Raw genomic sequence first — 17,873 nt, 5'->3', positions numbered from 1 at the left:
TGTATTTCTCAAAAGTAGGGCCTACGAGTGTTTATATGAAAGAACATAAATGATTATTTCGATTAATATTCACAGCTTTCAAGGCGAACCTCGAAACAAACTGCATGAGTCACATCCAATAAACAATTCCAGTTAATTGAACTGAAATTGACGCTCGCGTTTCCGACTTCTGGTTTTTAAAAATCTCATTCCGACCGCTAAGATCTCAATATTTTTCATCAAAACAACTACAGTTATATTCTAAAATAGTTATTTATTTACATGAATCGGTTTGATTTCAGGGCGGCACGGTGGTGTAGTGGTTAGCGCTGTCGCCTCACAGCAAGAAGGTCCTGGGTTCGAGCCCCGTGGCCGGTGAGTTTGCATGTTCTCCCCGTGTCCGCGTGGGTTTCCTCCGGGTGCTCCGGTTTCCCCCACAGTCCAAAGACATGCAGGTTAGGTTAACTGGTGACTCTAAATTGACCGTAGGTGTGAATGTGAAGATGTGTGAATGGTTGTCTGTGTCTATGTGTCAGCCCTGTGATGACCTGGCGACTTGTCCAGGGTGTACCCCGCCTTTCGCCCGTAGTCAGCTGGGATAGGATCCAACTTGCCTACGGCCCTGTAGAACAGGATAAAGCGGCTAGAGATAATGAGATAACATCAAAACTAGCAGATGGAAAATTTTGCTGAAAACTTCATCAGAAACAGTGAGTCAGAGAGAGAGAGAATATCCCTATGAAAGTTATCTGATTGATATTGACAAGTAATCCAGTCGGAAACCAATCAGAAGAGAGAGAGGGAGAGAGAGTCTGAGCGCTTTCCCGTGACTCAAAAAGAAAAGCACCGGCAGTTTCCCGACGTCCCGCGAGCAGAGAGTGCACTCCGTTGTACCGACTTCGACCTTCCGTTACTCCTAAAGTACTGAGCAGGTCTTAACGAGATCAATTTCTTTGGAAAGCAGAAATTATAAGCTTTTTAATGCTAGAAAAGATTCAAGAGTTAAGCAATGACAGATTTCGGAAACTTAGATGAGCGTCTGCATTTAGAATTTTCACAGCACGGCCATCCGATATTATGAACATTCATGGCATGTTATCGTACGTAAAAAAAATCCATTTCGGTTTATAACACCACCAAATGCAGAAAAGTTCAAGCGGGCAAATACTTATGCAAAGCACAATACACCCCCCACACTCTGAGAAGAGCTTGACGGGCGCTTTGCAGCTGTCAGTCTCCTCCCGGGCTGAGCATTGTCTTGGCTCTGACAGCTCTTTTTGCCTGCTGTCTCTCAGCATTATTGTCAGGACACGGTGGAGCAACTGTTTGTTTTGTTAGCTTTGGTTCAACCGCTCCTGCAGTTCCAAGCCCCTCCAAGATCACTGAAATTCTGTGTTCTCAGTGTAAAGCAGCACTCCTCAGGTGATGAAAAGTAGGCAATGCACAAAGCATCTTTGTACTAGCATCATTGACTGCGGTTTTTCCACATTGGTATTGCATTTTGGGAGGAGTACTGGGCAGACTCGCAGTTTTCTTGCAGGGGGGGGAAGTACCGATACGAACGCTTGTGTGTTTAGATCAAATACTGCTTTTTCTGACTGACAGGATGCGAAGTAATTTCTCGTGTGCGTGGGTGGGTGTGTGTTCTTTACTATAATAGCAGGAATACTTTGAGAATTAAACCTTGTGCGTTACAGTGTTTTTTCACAGTATTGTGGATCACTCGCGTAGATTCACCGAGTACGTGTTCGTGTCTGTGTATGCACTCTTTCCAGGGAGAAAGAGGATCACATGAGCCGCCTGAGAGAATCCCAGAGACAGCAGACCCAGCAGGCAGAGAGCGCTTTGGAGAGCTTTAAGAAGCAGGTGGAGCTCAGCTCCGAAAAAGCCTATGCTGACATGAAGCAGCAGGTGAGCTCGTACATGAATAACGAATAATCGTTATTATTTTTTTCCCTCACGGACAGAGGCCTGTGCAGTTTTAAATGTGTTGTTCGTCTGTGTTATAGTAGTCGCGATCTTTGTATTTGCATTAAATTGTACAAAAAAAAGTTAGAAGGGATTTAATTTGTGCTGTGTCGCCCACCACTGTAGTTTTACTCCACGAGATAGCGTCCCGGCTAACTTATCGGCTCATTTCGCCAGGTAGCTGAGGAAGTTGGAGATATTTCGGGTAAGGAATTAGACATTCAAACCCAATCTGCTGAAAATTTACTGTATGGGAACTTAGAACAGCTTATTACAGAAAGAAAACTAAGGGCAGACTTGTAGTACTCGAGTCCAGGATTCGTGCCCTAATTTTAAGATGACTCGGACTCGTGCGCTAACTGCTTTCGGACTCGTAAATTGCAGACGAGGACTCTGATTTTTTTTTTTTTTTTTGTAACATGCCATAATAATTTAGCATAAGATATTTATATCTGCGTTGATTTTTGTACCAATTTTGTGCAAAAGTGTCACTTGCGCGGCTTGGCGTGTGCATCAGATAGACTCTCAGGCGTGCTCCGGACAGAGCGTGCGTGCCAAGTGGACTCCTGCGCGTGCGCCGTAAACAACTCGCACCTGCACAGGATTAAAGCGTAATCAGCACGCCTATATAAAAACTGTGAAAACACACTTCCTTTGCGAAGTATTGAGTTGCATTGCCGACACATTCCCGAGCCTTATTTCCTTGTTTGGTTTCCTGATCCCGGATTTCCTGTTTCTCGTCTTTGATTCTGCCGAGTCTACGATAGCCTGTTTGTGCCTCGCTCGACCTATCGCCTGTTTCAGCGTTTTATGATTTTGCCTGCCGTTCTGGATCGTTTACCCTCTTCACTTGTATTAATAAACACACCTTCTGTACTTACATCCGTCTCCCAACCATCTCTGACAGAATACTTCGCACTCCCTGATAAAGAGAAGCACATTCACTTGTTCATACGTCGTGTTCAGGAACAAACTAATGGTAATGGCGCTGAAACAGCCACCGTCAAATGGTGCGGTTGGAGTCTTGTTCTCGGACTCGACTCGATTTTTTTTTTTTTTAATGACTTAGACTTGAACACTGGAGACTCGAGGTTTAGTGACTCGACTACAACACTAACCCTGCCACTTACCGTAGTCTTAACTGTTCGGACGGGAGTCGTGTGAATTCCTGCAAATTTACAATTTGCATTTAATCTACAAATACTACAAGTGAAAATATTTTCATCTTCCGTGATATAACAACTGGAATACTAAACTTTTTTTTTTTTTTGTGCACCTAACATTTTGTTGGATCTTGTTTATATGGTTTCATTATACAGCAAATTGACAGTTTTCTGAGTGGTGTGATTTTCTTTACCTTGCTCGAATGAATACATATGCACTATTTTTCTATCCACATCCACTGGATAGTGAGTTCACACTTTGCTCAAGTGCCCTTAAAGGAGATACGTACAGAAGAACCTTTATTTTTAAATAAATTTCTGAGTGAATAGCATCTCCATCCTTGACTCTTGTATGCTGCATAAATGGGAATTTTAAAAAAAAAAAAAAAAAAAAAATATATATATATATATATATATATATTTGAAAGTTAAAGTCAACCGCAAAGTTGGCATTCGAGCTGCTCCGCTGAGTGCGTGACATCACAGCGGTAACCGGTTTTAATGCCGAGCCCTTTGACAGCTATAGACCAAAGCCATACTCAGCAGGCGAGAGTGGTTGCAATGACCTCTTCGTTTGGATTTATTGGAAATTCTTCGGATTCCTCAGATAGTAATACAACTGACTGTGAAATTGGAGTGTGTGTACATGCTACTGCTATACACGTAGAACCGTATCAGTTCGAACCATCGGAAAGTGAATCCGATAGTAACACGTCGGCCACGGAGGCTCCCACCTTACGAAATAAAGTCAGAGAACAAAGCCGTCTAGAGAATTGGATAGAATTGAACTGACAGTCTCATGTGACTCTCATTAAAACAGGATAGGCGTTATAACTTACGCAACATACATATACATGCCTGCGTTTTCACTGATAAAACTGTGAACGACCAGTTCTGATCGAGGGAGTCGAGGTGGAGGCTGTGGATTCCTACAAGTACCTCGGGCTGTGGCTGGACAGCAAGCTGGACTGGACTTGCAGCACCAAGCACTTATACAGGAAGGGACAGAGCAGGCTATACTTCCTTAGGAGGCTGCGGTCCTTTAACATCTGCAGGAAACTCCTGTGGATGTTCTATCAGTCTGTGGTCACCAGTGTCCTGTTTTACACCATGGTGTGCTGGGGGGGCAGCACATCCAAGAAGGACACATCCAGGCTGGACAAAGTGATCAGGCGGGCCGGCTCTGTGGTGACGGTGGCAGAGAAGAGGTCTCTGGACAAACTATTGAACATCATGGACGATGCCAGTCACCCTCTGCACACCGTCATCAGCAACCAGAGGAGCCTGTTCAGTGACAGAATGCTCCTTCCCAAGTGCAGGACGAACAGACTTAAAAACTCCTTTGTCCCTCACGCCATCAGACTGTACAACTCCTTTCTGGGGGGGGGGGAACAGGAGGACAGAGGACGGGAAGGAGCAGTAGCCTAGCCTAGCCTAGCAATAACCAATACCGGACAATGTGCAATATAAAGTGGCATATCTCTCCTGCCGCCACCCCCCCTTCTTTCCCCCCCTCCTCCCCCCTTCCTCTCTTCCCCATATCTTATTCTTTTTATATTTGTATATGTAAATACTTAATTTATTTTAATTTATCTCGAAGTTTTCTCTATTTCTTTTCTCTGTTTATCTGTAATGATGCTGCTGGAATCTTAATTTCCCTGAGGAAACCCTCCCAAAGGGATCAATAAAGTTTTATCTAATCTAATCTATCTAATAACGTAAAAGGCTAATTAAATAATCAGATGAACTGAGACAGTCACATTCTGAAGCAAATTAAATAATCTTTTACTGGTAACTTAAACACACAATACAAGTTACATGTATGAATCTAAATGCAGGTAAACGACGAGTAGTAGTGTTGTTATGTAACCAAATGAGAGTCGCATCTTACCCGTCTGCATTCTCGCTTCCTGAAGGCCGATCTTGTGGCCGATTGTTTTGAAACAACCTGACTTTCAGTTCTTCGTTCATTCGCTTCTTCCACGTAAGGGCGAGATATTGCTGCTGAGGCCAGCATATCCAGCGAAGAAATCTGATGACTGGTCCATTCATTCTCCATTTTCTCCATACTGAGTACTCCGCCATTACTGCTCGGCTCACACTCCGGGAGAACTGGTGCAACTGAACTTAGTTTCCTTTTCTTGTAGTTTTCCTTTAATCGTTGGTACTGCACCGTCGTTCAATACGGGCTTATAGCCAACGCTCCTCAACAGATCAGAGGTTTCATACGAGTCCTCAGTAAAATGTGCCCGTGAATTTCTCGCAAAACGCATCCAAATCTTTGCAGTTTGAACATTCTTGGGCCATGAATGCAACGTAAATCCACGACCTGTCATGTTGCTGCACCCGCCAGCAATACATCTACGTGGCATGGCGATAAATTAGCTCAAAATGGAGGATCGGAGTTGCAGTCAACTCTGTGTTTTAGTATGGACCCTTTTCAGTCACGTGACCTTCGTAAACGCGACCGCCATTTTGGACATGTAGTGGACTTCGGCTCAAATCAGTTTGAATACGAGGAAGGCGACAAACGAAAAACATAAAAGAAAAAGGAGCGAGATGCAGAAAACACCTTCACTATCCAGCGACGTAGGGCATTTACAGAACGAGCAGAGGGAGAGGTATTTGCAAAAATTGAGGTTACCAGGCTTAGAGAACGACGTTTACCTGCTTCCACCAGGATTGTTCACTGACGTACGGAAGTACACGAAGCCCTCGTCTTTACCTGACTTCGGCCCACATGATCTGTATACCTATGTCGTTAAAAACCCATCGCCATACACATACACGCCAACGTCCGAGGTTCCGGAGCGCGCTCCGGCTTGCTCCAGGAGTGCTCCGGCCGAGCTTCCGGAGCGCGCTCCGGCTTGCTCCAGGAGTGCTCCGGCCGAGGTTCCGGAGCGCGCTCCAGCTTGCTCCGGAGCAAGCCGGCGCGCGCTGCTTAATTTGAGGGGAACCTCGGCCGGAGCACTCCGGGAGCAAGCCGGCGCGCGCTGCTTAATTTGAGGGAGAGCAAGCCGGAGCACGCTCCGGAACCTCGGACGTTGGCTCCGGCAGCTATTTATACTGGATCCGGTGTAAATAGCTGCCGGATCATAATTACAGTAAACTAGTAAATACAGTAAAGGAAAAACTTGAGACTGAAAGGTTTTAACAGTCATCCAAATGACTGAACTTAAACATTGCTACAGTAACATACCAGCTACTTGTTGACATTAGCTAGTCAACAATAGCTACTACAGAAGAACAGAGGTTACAATGGGTTATTTTAGCCTATTTGGTTACACACTCGCCGCCACAGAATGTTAACAGCAATGTAATGCCTTTTCTGGCTAATTTTATTCGTCTTACCTCCAACAAAGTGGTCACTACACAAGCGTTGGTATGCCGAGGGCTGCCAATCTGTTAATGGCCGCTATCCATCTTCTCCGTCGGGATCCGATAAAATGATAACCCTTGCCTTGTTTGTTGATGGTTACTACATCCAGGTGCACAACAATATAGTGGCATGATGGAAGTCTTGCTGAAACTAAAAACTTTCTTTGCTGCCGTTCCTCAATGTTGGCTGTGGTAAACTACTGGTAGTACACGTCCAAAATGGCGGCCGCGTTTGTCGTGACGTCACGTGAAAAGGGTCCATAGCGGAAATGGCGACGAGACCGATAGACTTCCTGCTGTGATGTCACAGATGTCAAGGTCATCCACTCAGACCGCTACCTATATGAATCACTTTAATCGTAAAAAATTATGACTTTTTAGATTTATTGTTAACGCTTAAAACTATTCCTGTGCCATTCTTGAGGTCTCAACGCAAACAAAAAGTGAGGCCATGGTTCTGCGTATCTCCTTTAAGCAAGGCACCTAACCCCCAATTGCTTCCCAGGATGCTCTGGGTTTGTTGTATGCCGCTCTGGATAAGAGCATCTGCTCGATGCCATTAATGTAATGTAATAGTAATTCATAGTCAGTTAACAATGTGTTAGTGCTGTCGGGTCAGAGGTTGTGGGTAATCTGTGTACAGTGGGGCAAAAAAGTATTTAGTCAGTCACCAATTGTGCAAGTTCTCCCACTTAAGAAGATGAGAGAGGCCTGTAATTTTCATCATAGGTACACTTCAACTATGAGAGACAGAATGAGAAAAAAAAAATCCAGAAAATCACATTGTCTGATTTTTAAAGGATTTATTTGCAAATTATGGTGGAAAATAAGTATTTGGTCAATAACAATAGTTCACCTCAATACTTTGTTATATACCCTTTGTTGGCAATGACAGAGGTCAAACGCTTTTTGTAAGTCTTCACAAGGTTTTCACACACTGTTGCTGGTATTTTGGCCCATTCCTCCATGCAGATCTCCTCTAGAGCAGTGATGTTTTGGGGCTGTCGCTGGGCAACACGGACTTTCAACTCCCTCCAAAGATTTTCTATGGGGTTGAGATCTGGAGACTGGCTAGGCCACTCCAGGATCTTGAAATGCTTCTTACGAAGCCACTCCTTCGTTGCCCAGGCAGTGTGTTTGGGATCATTGTCATGCTGAAAGACCCAGCCATGTTCCATCTTCAATGCCCTTGCTGATGGAAGGAAGTTTTCACTCAAAATCTCACGATACATGGCCCCATTCATTCTTTCCTTTACACGGATCAGTCGTCCTGGGCCCTTTGCAGAAAAACAGCCCCAAAGCATGATGTTTCCACCCCCATGCTTCACAGTAGGTATGGTGTTCTTTGGATGCAACTCAGCATTCTTTCTCCTCCAAACACGACAAGTTGAGTTTTTACCAAAAAGTTCTATTTTGGTTTCATCTGACCATATGACATTCTCCCAATCCTCTTCTGGATCATCCAAATGCTCTCTAGCAAACTTCAGACGGGCCTGGACATGTACTGGCTTAAGCAGGGGGACACGTCTGGCACTGCAGGATTTGAGTCCCTGGCGGCATAGTGTGTTACTGATGGTAGCCTTTGTTACTTTGGTCCCAGCTCTCTGCAGGTCGTTCACTAGGTCCCCCCGTGTGGTTCTGGGATTTTTGCTCACTGTTCTTGTGATCGTTTTGACCCCACGGGGTGAGATCTTGCGTGGAGCTCCAGATCGAGGGAGATTATCAGTGGTCTTGTATGTCTTCCATTTTCTAATAATTGCTCCCACAGTTGATTTCTTCACACCAGGCTGCTTACCTATTGCAGATTCAGTCTTCCCAGCCTGGTGCAGGTCTACAGTTTTGTTTCTGGTGTCCTTTGACAGCTCTTTGGTCTTGGCCATAGTGGAGTTTGGAGTGTGACTGTTTGAGGTTGTGGACAGGTGTCTTTTATACTGATAACGAGTTCAAACAGGTGCCATTAATACAGGTAACGAGTGGAGGACAGAGGAGCCTCTTAAAGAAGTTGTTACAGGTCTGTGAGAGCCAGAAATCTTGCTTGTTTGTAGGTGACCAAATACTTATTTTACCGAGGAATTTACCAATTAATTCATTAAAAATCCTACAATGTGATTTCCTGGATTCTTTCCCCCCATTCTGTCTCTCATAGTTGAAGTGTACCTATGATGAAAATTACAGGCCTCTCTCATCTTTTTAAGTGGGAGAACTTGCACAATTGGTGGCTGACTAAATACTTTTTTGCCCCACTGTACATACGCCATTCAGGTATGTCAAACATCATAATGCCCTAACCTCAGGTCGGAAAAGTTCGAGCAAATGGTGTCAGACATCCTATATGGGGAAAGAGTGCGAAGGAGCGTGAGAGTACACGCAGTCCCTTTCATCTCAAAATGGCTCTAAATAAGCCAAAATGTAAAAACAGTCTCTCTTGTGCTATGCAGTAGCGCTTTTCTTCAGCAGAAAAAGTGCATCGTGATGATATAAGCATATTCGGGCCTTTAACAGTGTGAGTGCAAGGAAGTTGGGGGGCAAATCATACTTGGGAACACAACAAGGCAACTGTAGCTAGTGTAAGTATGCTGTATTTGACTTGGCCAGTCGAAAACCTGACCGTACACTCCCCCATGAAGTCCTTTGTTGTGTTAGCAGTGTGTTTTGGATCATCATCTTATTGCATGATGAAGTTTGTTGACTTCTGGATTCATTCTGCTGCTACCATCATGACTTAGATTATCAATAAAGATTAGTGAGCCCACTCCCGAATCAGCCATGCAATCCCAAGCTATGACTCTACAGTGGTGCTTGAAAGTTTGTGAACCCTTTAGAATTTTCTATATTTCTGCATAAATATGACCTAAAACATCATCAGATTTTCACACAAGTCCTAAAAGTAGATAAAGAGAACCCAATTAAACAAATGAGACAAAAATATTATACTTGCTCCTTTATTTATTGAGGAAAATGATCCGATATTACATATCTGTGAGTGGCAAAAGTATGTGAACCTTTGCTTTCAGTATCTGGTGTGACCCCCTTGTGCAGCAATAACTGCAACTATACGTTTCCGGTAACTGTTGATCAGTCCTGCACACTGGCTTGGAGGAATTTTAGCCCGTTCCTCCGTACAGAACAGCTTCAACTCTGGGATGTTGGTGGGTTTCGTCACATGAACTGCTCGCTTCAGGTCCTTCCACAACATTTCGATTGGATTAAGGTCAGGACTTTGACTTGGCCATTCCAAAACATTAACTTGATTCTTCTTTATCCGTTCTTTGGTAGAACGACTTGTGTGCTTAGGGTCGTCGTCTTGCTGCATGACCCACCTTCTCTTGAGATTCAGTTCATGGACAGATGTCCTGACATTTTCCTTTAGAATTTGCTGGTATAATTTAGAATTCATTGCTCCATCAATGATGGCAAGCCGTCCTGGCCCAGATGCAGCAAAACAGGCCCAAACCATGATACTACCAGCACCATGTTTCACAGATGGGATAAGGTTCTTATGCTGGAATGCAGTGTTTTCCTTTCTCCAAACATAACGCTTCTCATTTAAACCAAAAAGTTCTATTTTGGTCTCATCCGTCCACAAAACATTTTTCCAATAGCCTTCTGGCTTGTCCACGTGATTTTTAGCAAACTGCAGACGAGCAGCAATGTTCTTTTTGGAGAACAGTGGCTTTCTCCTTGCAACCCTGCCATGCACACCATTGTTGTTCAGTGTTCTCCTGATGGTGGACTCATGAACATTAACATTAGCCAATGTGAGAGAGGCCTTCAGTTGCTTAGAAGCTACCCAGAGGTCTTTTGTGACCTCACCGACTATTACACACCTTGCTCTTGGAGTGATCTTCATTGGTCGACCACTCCCGGGGAGGGTAACAATGATCTTGAATTTCCTCCATTTGTACACAATCTGTCTGACTGTGGATTGGTGGAGTCCAAACTCTTTAGAGATTGTTTTGTAACCTTTTCCAGCCTGATGAGCATCAACAACGCTTTTTCTGAGGTCCTCAGAAATCTCCTTTGCTCGTGCCATGATACACTTCCACAAACATGTGTTGTGAAGATCAGACTTTAATAGATCCCTGTTCTTTAAATAAAACAGGGTGCTCACTCACACCTGATTGTCATCCCATTGATTGAAAACACCTGACTCTAATGTCACCTTCAAATTAACTGCTAATCCGAGAGGTTCACATACTTTTGCCACTCACAGATATGTAATATCGGATCATTTTCCTGAATAAATAAATGAGCGAGTATAATATTGTTGTCTCATTTGTTGAACTGGGTTCTCTTGACCTACTTTTAGGACTTGTGTGAAAATCTGATGATGTTTTCGGTCATATTTATGCAGAAATATGGAAAATTCTAAAGGGTTCACAAACTTTCAAGCACCACTGTAGCTCCACCGTGCTTGACCAATGAGCTAATATGTTTTGAATCGTGAGCAGATCCTTTTTTTTTTTTTCCTCTCCACTTTCCATCACTTTGTTAAATGTTCATCTTGCTTCCAGAACTTTTGTGGCTCATCTCTGTATTTCTTTGTAAATTCCAGTCTGGTTTTCTGATTCTTACTGATGAGCGGTTTGCATCTTGTGGCATGGCTTCCGTATTTCTGCTCTCAACATCTTCTTTAAATGGTGGCTCGTCATGCATTCACCTTTGCCCCGTGGAGGTTGTTGGCGATGTTACCAGCTGTGCTTTTGGGGGTTTCCCTCCCAGCTTTCACAATGTGTGTCATCGACTATTGTTATCCTTGGCTGATCTGTTCTATGTCTTCTTGTTAGTACACCAGTGGCTTCTTTCTTTTTTAGAACATTGCAGATAGTTTTATTGGCACTGCCCAATGCCAAATGTTCCCTCTTTTCTCAGCTAGCTCTTCTCCTATAAACAGCTCTCTGGTCTTCATGTTGGTTTAACCTTTTTAACAACAAATGCAGTCTTCACAAGCTAAACTCATGGTTCAGACCCAGAGTACTGTAGACAGAGGTATCTTGCAGGGGACACCTGCGCAACAAGAAACACCAATGATCTGATATATCTCATCTCATCTCATTATCTCTAGCCGCTTTATCCTTCTACAGGGTCGCAGGCAAGCTGGAGCCTATCCCAGCTGACTACGGGCGAAAGGCGGGGTACACCCTGGACAAGTCGCCAGGTCATCACAGGGCTGACACATAGACACAGACAACCATTCACACTCACATTCACACCTACGGTCAATTTAGAGTCACCAGTTAACCTAACCTGCATGTCTTTGGACTGTGGGGGAAACCGGAGCACCCGGAGGAAACCCACGCGGACACGGGGAGAACATGCAAACTCCACACAGAAAGGCCCTCGCCGGCCCCGGGGCTCGAACCCAGGACCTTCTTGCTGTGAGGCGACAGCGCTAACCACTACACCACCGTGCCGCCTGATCTGATATATATATATATATATTTTTAATCACTTGAAAAAAGGGTGGGTTCAAGCAAAAGATGCTATGTTCTAAGTTGTTGATGGAAACCAAAGTCGAAATTCTGATCTGTTGTCTCCTTCATCTTTGGATCGCAAACCCAAATGTCTTCAGTGTACAGCAAAAACAAAAGTCGTTTCCTGATATTATTCTATAAGAGGAAAAAGGATACTGGTGTGGGTTTTATCTCGTGTGCTAACACGACTGTCTGGCTCCTGTCAATCCTTTTTGATAGGCTGTGCAACAAAATGCACGTATATGAGATAAAATACGCAGTGAACACAGACAATCAGAAGCAACCAGGCGTGAGGGTTTTGTTTTAGTTCTGAAATGTTTTGCATTCAGCTGACCTGTTTTCTGTCAGTGCACTATTCGAATATTGAGCATATCATTTATGAAAATATTTTAGCTATTTATTCAAGCCTTTGTGTTGTTTTGTAATTTCTGAAAATAGGCATATCGGGCGAAATTCTGCAGAATTGAATGCAGAACAACATACTTTTTACAGAATGAAAATTAGGGTGCATCAGTTGCCTCCTAAAAATGAAAAGTTCCTCCGATCATGATGCATTTTTGTTTTTATGTTCCTTTTGGTAAGAAAACACACTGGGTGAAATATTTTGACAAAATTCAAAAGTTTAACGGTGGCACCAGGAGCTCAAAGTTCTGGAAAAAGCTGCTATTTTATGACTTTTATGACAAAATTTCGATCACTTTTCATGAAACATTATGGCACCTTATAGAGTATACCAAATATCTTAGATACACATTTTTAGTACATATTCTAAATATATTATCAAGCGCAGTTTGAGTTTTAGCTGTTCATTGAATCATTGTTCAACTACTTTTAAACAATACAAATGTATTATGAATCACATTAATGCTTCTCAATCCCTTGCAAAGGTTCTTAACATGATCTCTGGCTCACAAGAAATCAATAAACGGAGTCCAACATTGTGATTCAAACCTTACGCGAAAACATAAAATAAGCGTTTTTTGGCAAAAAATGAACCTCATGGTGCCACCATTAGACTTTTGAATATGGTCAAAAAATTTTACAGTATGTCTTTATTGGTGAAAAGGAACACCCAAACAAAAATGCATCAGATTTTATGAAAGTGAGGGCAACTGATGCACCCTAATGAAAATGTTTATCCGTTCTTGATGTATTACAAATCAGAGATTGAAAAAACGGCTTAATTTTTAGAAAACTGACGTAATATGATGTATAAGGATCACATGGTCCAAAATGGGCCTCATTAACAAACAAGGTCAAATTATTTTTATTTTTCTTAACTTTTCTGTTTCAAGATATTTACATGGAACTTGGCAGGCACATAGATGGTTGTATACTGAATACCAAGTTTGAAAAATCAGCAAAAACAAATTATGCAATTGAGCATTTGATTAATATTAATTATGCTAATTAGGTAAACCCGTTAAATCCGTTCACTCCAATAAAAAAGTGATAAAAGATAAAGAGCTCTTTGTGCTCTGTAGGCCTTTGTATTCCTCAAAAGTACGGCCTACTAGTGTTTATATGAAAGAATATAAATGATTATTTCGATTAATATTCACAGCTTTCAAGGCGAACCTCGAAAAAAACGTCTGAGCCACATCCAATAAACAATTTCGGTTAACTGAATTGAAATTGACGCTCGCGTTTCTGACTTCGTTTTTTAAAATCTCATTCCGACCACTAAGATCTCAATATTTTTCATCAAAACAACTACGGTTATACAGTGGGGCAAAAAAGTATTTAGTCAGTCACCAATTGTGCAAGTTCTCCCACTTAAAAAGATGAGAGAGGCCTGTAATTTTCATCATAGGTATACCTCAACTATGAGAGACAGAACGAGAAAAAAAACCCCAGAAAATCACATTGTCTGATTTTTAAAGAATTTATTTGCAAATTATGGTGGAAAATAAGTATTTGGTCAATAACAAAAGTTCATCTCAGTACTTTGTTATATACCCTTTGTTGGCAATGACAGAGGTCAAACGTTTTCTGTAAGTCTTCACAAGGTTTTCACACACTGTTGCTGGTATTTTGGCCCATTCCTCCATGCAGATCTCCTCTAGAGCAGTGATGTTTTGGGGCTGTCGCTGGGCAACACGGACTTTCAACTCCCTCCAAAGATTTTCTATGGGGTTGAGATCTGGAGACTGGCTAGGCCACTCCAGGACCTTGAAATGCTTCTTATGAAGCCACTCCTTCATTGCCCGGGCGGTGTGTTTGGGATCATTGTCATGCTGAAAGACCCAGCCACGTTTCATCTTCAATGCCCTTGCTGATGGAAGGAGGTTTTCACTCAAAATCTCACGATACATGGCCCCATTCATTCTTTCTTTTACATGGATCAGTTGTTCTGGTCCCTTTGCAGAAAAACAGCCCCAAAGCATGATGTTTCCACCCCCATGCTTCACAGTAGGTATGGTGTTCTTTGGATGCAACTCAGCATTCTTTCTCCTCCAAACACGACAAGTTGAGTTTTTACCAAAAAGTTCTATTTTGGTTTCATCTGACCATATGACATTCTCCCAATCCTCTTCTGGATCATCCAAATGCTCTCTAGCAAACTTCAGACGGGTCTGGACACGTCTGGCACTGCAGGATTTGAGTCCCTGGCGGCGTAGTGTGTTACTGATGGTAGCCTTTGTTACTTTGGTCCCAGCTCTCTGCAGGTCATTCACTAGGTCCCCCCGTGTTGTTCTGGGATTTTTGCTCACCATTCTTGCGATCATTTTGACCCCACGGGGTGAGATCTTGCGTGGAGCCCCAGATCGAGGGAGATTATCAGTGGTCTTGTATGTCTTCCATTTTCTAATAATTGCTCCCACAGTTGATTTCTTCACACCAAGCTGCTTACCTATTGCAGATTCAGTCTTCCCAGCCTGGTGCAGGTCTACAATTTTGTTTCTGGTGTCCTTTGACAGCTCTTTGGTCTTGGCCATAGTGGAGTTTGGAGTGTGACTGTTTGAGGTTGGGGACAGGTGTCTTTTATACTGATAACGAGTTCAAACAGGTGCCATTAATACAGGTAACGAGTGGAGGACAGAGGAGCCTCTTAAAGAAGTTGTTACAGGTCTGTGAGAGACAGAAATCTTGCTTGTTTGTAGGTGACCAAATACTTATTTTACCGAGGAATTTACCAATTAATTCATTAAAAATCCTACAATGTGATTTCCTGGATTCTTTCCCCCCATTCTGTCTCTCATAGTTGAAGTGTACCTATGATGAAAATTACAGGCCTCTCTCATCTTTTTAAGTGGGAGAACTTGCACAATTGGTGGCTGACTAAATACTTTTTTGCCCCACTGTATTCTTAAATAGTTATTTATTTACGTGAATCAGTTTGATTTGAAGAAAATAAGTAGGTAAAGCTTTGAAAACTCACGTCATAGTCTCCCGTGAAGCAGAACATCAAAACTAGCGGACGGAAAATTTTGCTGAATCCTTCATCAGAAACCGTGAGAGCGATTGATGATGACGAGTAATCCAGTCGGAAACCGATCAGGAGTGAGAGAGAGAGAGAGAGAGAGAGAGCCCGAGTGCTTTCCCATGACTCAAAAAAACTCTGTTGTACCGACTTCAACCTACCGTTACTCCTAAAGTACTGAACAGATTTTAACGAGATCGATTTCTTTGGAAAGCAGAAATTGTAAGCTTTTTTAATGATAGTATTCGCAATCGAAAATATTCAAGGGTTAAACAACGACAGCTTTGGAAACTTAAACAAGCGTCTGCATGTAGAATTTTCACAGCACGGCCAGCGAGCGTCTGATATGCCTACTGAAAAGGTAAAACGTTTAAAGTCACAAACCCTCTGGCTGTGGTTCACAGACTCCGGTCCGTCCCTGGGTTCCCATTTTGAGTTAGTGAGCAACTAGTTGGGCAACACTGGGGAACTACAGTAGTTCTTTCTGTGGGATATGAATATACAGTGGTATAATATATGAAAATATATTCAGTCTATTGTGCTGAAAATTGTGACTAGTAGTGCTTAATAATAGGTATGTGCTTTATGACACAAGTTAAATTTATTGAAGCTGCTGCCAGAACTCAAAGGTGCAGGCAAGTGTTTGATCGAGCGTTTAATTAGGCCATGACAGTCTGCAGGCCTAGTCACCGAGCTGCCACTGCTCACATCCTGCTCCCAGATGTTGTGACAGAGTGCAGGGAGGCTGCCGAGACGTCCTTTTTCAAGCTCCTCCTGCTGCAGCTGCCTCCATGTCCCTAGTGTGATGGTGCTTGGGGCTCCTTTAACTGTCACATTAGGCTATATTTTATTTCAAACTTTCATGTTACGAAACAGCTCAAGTTTGATTTGTCTTCCGAGGTTTGCAACTCTAAAGTTGTGCTGTGGAATTGTAAACATGTTCTGTGTTGTGTAGCAATCAGGGTCTCAGTTTAAAAAAAAAAGTATCTGTCTTGCGTGTGTTCTGTGCAGAACCAAATATCGAGCCAATTAAACAGCAACCATAAAGTCGGAGACAGAAGAGTCACTGGTTAGACGTCTCAAAGTTTAGCGGCCGTCTGTGCGAAACAGAGGTCAGTGTATGTCCAACTTCGCTTCCAATAAGGCCTAAAGAATTGTCATAAATCATCTTAAGATCCCTGAAAGACATGTGCGAGTCATAAATTCTATCACCTCGGATCAAATTTTGGCTTTGGCTTTCATAGCTACAAGGTGAATGTCTAAGCACTTGAGTCAAACCCTAAGTGAGAAATCGATGCTTTCGAACAGAGCTGACTAGATTTACAGCTCAGGATTTCAGTCATTTTGAAGCCAAATCCCTTGAGTATTTTTAGGGTGATTTTTTTTTTTTTTTTTTGGAATTCAGTGACCTCCTATAGGCCCACATTAGAGCCCTGCACTCCCGCGGGACCCGACGTAAAGCAGTGCGGCGCGGGACAAATTTTGAAAGCTCGTTACGGGCGGGAGGGGGAGTGCACAATGCGGGAGCGGGCGGGAGAGGTGATAAGCTGCAGTCCCGCTAACTAAAAACGTGTTTAAAATAAAATTTATAAATTATTAATTTATGCCTATCATATATAATTTGTGCTGGATATTTTATTTGGCATTAATAAAAAGATTTTAAGATGCCTAAATTTGCGGATGTGGTCTAATCTCACGTACGTTTCCGAATGGGTATCTCTGTAAAGCCTCAGCTGCGCATGCTGCCTGGCAACGTGCACCCTCGCTACGTGCACTAGGTGAAGGATCGGTCAGTGGAGAGATCAGCTAAGCTCAGCATGTTTAATTCCCCAAGCCAATGACAAGAACTTTCGTGAGAAATAACGCGAACGTCTGCATCATGCGGGATTTGCGGGCGGGAGCGGGACAAAATATGGCAGACGGGAGCAGGACTGAAAATCATGATTGTGAGCGGGAGCTGGCGGGAGCGGGACTGCACAATGCGGGAGCGGGCGGGAGCGGGACTGAAAATTCTGTCCCGCGCAGACCTCTAGCCCACATTTCACTGCTGCACTATGAGGAAGCAAGGTCACTGAAACGCGACCATCAGCCAAAATTTTTATTTTATTCATTCTGTACAGATATAGAATCATCTGAAGTATTTTTAAAATCAAATGACTTTTGATGTCATGTAGCTTTTGGTCTTGATTAGGACGATGATATTAGATCAGTATTGTCATTGTCGTGGTCGCAAATTTGCCTGTTCTGTTTCTTGCTTCCAGATGGAAAAGGTCGAAGCTGATCTGTCCCGTTCTAAGTCACTGAGAGAGAAGCAAACAAAGGAGTTTGGTCACCAACTAGAGGAGCTCCAACAGAAATACGAGCAGCAGGTTGGTCCTGGGGCAGAAGGGGTAGGAGTTAGAAGAGTTCCTGTAACTTTTTTTTTTTAAATAAAAGCATCCTTAATTTTTCAATACATCCAGTTTACACCTTGGCTTCAGAAAAGAA

General features: G+C 42.9%; 1 protein-coding gene across 14 annotated transcripts in view; it reads left to right on the top strand.

Annotated features, from left to right (window-relative positions):
• Positions 1-17,873, top strand: part of cep112 (centrosomal protein 112) — a 507,564-nt gene that overhangs the window by 295,736 nt on the left and 193,955 nt on the right. For all 14 annotated transcript variants that reach the window (XM_060901361.1, XM_060901366.1, XM_060901363.1 and 11 more), the window contains 2 exons: positions 1,755-1,890; positions 17,648-17,755. In XM_060901361.1, the coding sequence (XP_060757344.1) occupies positions 1,755-1,890; positions 17,648-17,755 (244 nt within the window). The remainder of the gene's footprint in view (positions 1-1,754; positions 1,891-17,647; positions 17,756-17,873) is intronic.

Source organism: Neoarius graeffei, chromosome 20 (assembly GCF_027579695.1).
Source record: "Neoarius graeffei isolate fNeoGra1 chromosome 20, fNeoGra1.pri, whole genome shotgun sequence".
Classification (NCBI taxonomy): Eukaryota; Metazoa; Chordata; class Actinopteri; order Siluriformes; family Ariidae; genus Neoarius; species Neoarius graeffei.
This window is presented reverse-complemented; position numbering and strand designations above follow the sequence as displayed.